At 31.0% G+C, this 2,905-nt stretch overlaps 1 protein-coding gene across 1 annotated transcript; it reads left to right on the top strand.

Annotated features, from left to right (window-relative positions):
- The first annotated feature begins 1,153 nt into the window (after positions 1-1,153).
- On the top strand, positions 1,154-2,266 carry LOC102584264 (E3 ubiquitin-protein ligase RNF144B-like). Its single transcript, XM_006366214.2, has one exon. It carries the CDS (start codon positions 1,255-1,257, stop codon positions 2,086-2,088), a length of 834 nt encoding a protein of 277 aa, XP_006366276.1. The 5' UTR covers positions 1,154-1,254; the 3' UTR covers positions 2,089-2,266.
- The last annotated feature ends 639 nt before the right edge of the window (positions 2,267-2,905 follow it).

Raw genomic sequence — 2,905 nt, 5'->3', positions numbered from 1 at the left:
TTATGGATGCTTTTCGTTTTTGAATTTCATGAAAATAGTATCAAAACTTATGTAATCGTTTGTCAAGATCATTGATGCTCTTTCCGTTATATTTTCTTTTTGAAGAGTATTTGATGGATTTAAGTGCTTTTGGAATTCTGAAATTGTTGAGAAGAATAAAAGAACAAATTAATTTTATACCTTCTTTGTTTTTCATATTAATAGTCTACTTTTTCTTTTACAAATTTCTTAAGAAATCATAAATAAAATAATAGTTTTACTGATTTACACCTAATTATTATTTTTAACTTTATAAATTTTATTTACACTTTCAAAAAGAAATATTGTTATAATAAAATAGAGAACTTGTAATTAATTATATCTTTGTAAATTAACAAATAATTTTATCCAACTATTTTTAGTAATATAAATAATTAATTTCGAGATGAAAAAATAATATCAAAATGTTAGAAATAGAATAAATCAGGTAAAAAATTTTGAATAGCATATTTTCCATGAATAAAATTATTAAAGTATGGAAGTAGAAAATTTGGAACAATAATTGGAAAAGGAAAACCAAAGAAAAAGAAGTAAAAAAAGTAAGAAAGAGAAAAAAATCGTTGAAAAGAAGATAAAGACAAAGGAATTTGGGCCATTTTCTGAAATGGGACTCAACTTTCCACTTGGCACAATATTATTCTCCATGAATAAAATTATTAAAGTATGGAAGTAGAAAATTTGGAACAATAATTGGAAAAGGAAAACCAAAGAAAAAGAAGTAAAAAAAGTAAGAAAGAGAAAAAAATCGTTGAAAAGAAGATAAAGACAAAGGAATTTGGGCCATTTTCTGAAATGGGACCCAACTTTCCACTTGGCACAATATTATTTTCCATGAATAAAATTTTTAAAGTAAAAAATTTGGAATAATATTTGGAAAAGAAAAACCAAAGAAAAAGAGGTAAAAAAAGTAATAAAGAGAAAAAAATCGTTGAAAAGAAGAGAAAGACAAAGGAATTTGGGCCATTTTCTGAAATGGGACCCAACTTTCCACTTGGCACAATATTAGTAGAGGCTTATTGTCGATCACCTCATACTTGTGCCTCGTACAAAATAAAAATTTTCAGTTACCATAATATATTTAGAGAAGTCTAAAAGTTTGAAAAACTTGTTTGGTTTTCCAATGAGACTAGACTTCTTACTACTTAAGTAACTCGTCGAGGCACTCCAATAGTTCATATATAGAAATCAAATCAAATAACTCATCATTTTGATCAAATGGCAAATGAAGCTGCCTTTGATTTGTTTTGTGATGATTTTTACTTCTCATTACTTTTTGACGAAATCCAAAATGTCGAAAACTTTTCAATATCAGATGACAAATATGCTGAACAACTCCAGGATCAAGAAATAATAATGAGTTCAACAATTTTCAATCAAAACTCGACCAATTCCCCTGCAGAGGAGAGTATTGTAGATCAACCTGAAATCGGCGAATCATCGTTAAGTTTCTGCGAGATTTGTGCAGAGAGAAAAGAAATTGATGAAATGTTCACAATTGAATCTTGCAGCCACGTTTTTTGTACTGATTGTATTAACAAGCACGTCTCAATAAAAATCCAGGACAAAATTCACGTTGTGACATGTCCTGGTGTAGCTTGCAGGGGAATTCTCGATTTCGGAACGTGCATTTCGATTATACCTAAAGATGTACGTAATAGTTGGGACGATTTGTTGTGTGAATCGCTTATTCTTGCCTCGGAGAAATTCTACTGTCCATATAAAGATTGTTCGGCAATGCTAGTGAACGATTCGGACGATATAGTTAGGGAATCGGAGTGTCCTGTTTGCCGGAGATTGTTCTGCGCACAATGTTATGTGCCGTGGCATTGTGGAGTTCAATGCGAAGAGTTTCGGGAAATGAATGTGGATGAAAGAAGCAGAGAAGATTTAATGGTGAAGGAATTAGCAAAGGCGAAACAGTGGACTAGATGTCCTTATTGCAGATTTTTCGTCGAGAAAACTGAGGGATGCTTGCATATGACTTGCAGGTGTGGATCACAGTTTTGTTATAAATGTGGAATAAATTGGATAAATAATCATGCTTGTTAATGCAGTACTTGAGGGAATTATCTGTTGGATATGATGTTTATATGGTAGTTTTTTTTTTTTTTATCAAACAAAGGGAAAAGTGTATTGTTTTCTAGCTTTCTAATGTCTAGTTTATTTATGTAATCTTCTTTAATCGTGGAGTTATTCTAGGGACTTCACCTCAACTTGTACTATATTGTATTGTTAATTTAAATATAATATTTGTTTTGATTGTTATTCAAATTTTATTGTATGTTTAAATTTATAGGTAACGACGAAACAACTCATTTTGTGTGATCACATCGTTAGCTTAATATTTTATTCTCTTTTTGTCTTTACTTATTATTTAACTACTTCTATTTTATCCTACATTTTCATAGTGATTCTACACCACACTCTACTTTTTCAAATCATGGATGTGTGACATTGTAACAACAGAGAATGTTACCAACCGAGCAAAGGGTGTCAATGGATTTGAGGTACCTAAAAATTATCAGACTATTGCCAGGAATTTAGAGGCTTGGGTTGAATCTACTTGCTGATGGATTTGAGGTACTTTCTTGGCACATTCTCAGTATCAAGTTATGAACATCGTGTTTGCATCTTACAAGAGAGGCTCAGATCATGTTACTCAGACTTAATTTTACCCAATGGAACATACGTTTTAATAAAATCATAACAAGATACAGTTTTAAGAAAACATGAACGGCGCACAAACATGGAGTAACATTTCAGATGCTGCTGTTGTTCCGTAAGTCGCTAATTATAATAAGATCGCGCTTATGACACAACATGTTAATGCATCAAACTGTCAAAATATTCCGCAGAATGAAAGAAG

Source organism: Solanum tuberosum, unplaced genomic scaffold (genome assembly GCF_000226075.1).
Source record: "Solanum tuberosum cultivar DM 1-3 516 R44 unplaced genomic scaffold, SolTub_3.0 scf00578, whole genome shotgun sequence".
Lineage (NCBI taxonomy): Eukaryota > Viridiplantae > Streptophyta > Magnoliopsida > Solanales > Solanaceae > Solanum > Solanum tuberosum.
This window is presented reverse-complemented; position numbering and strand designations above follow the sequence as displayed.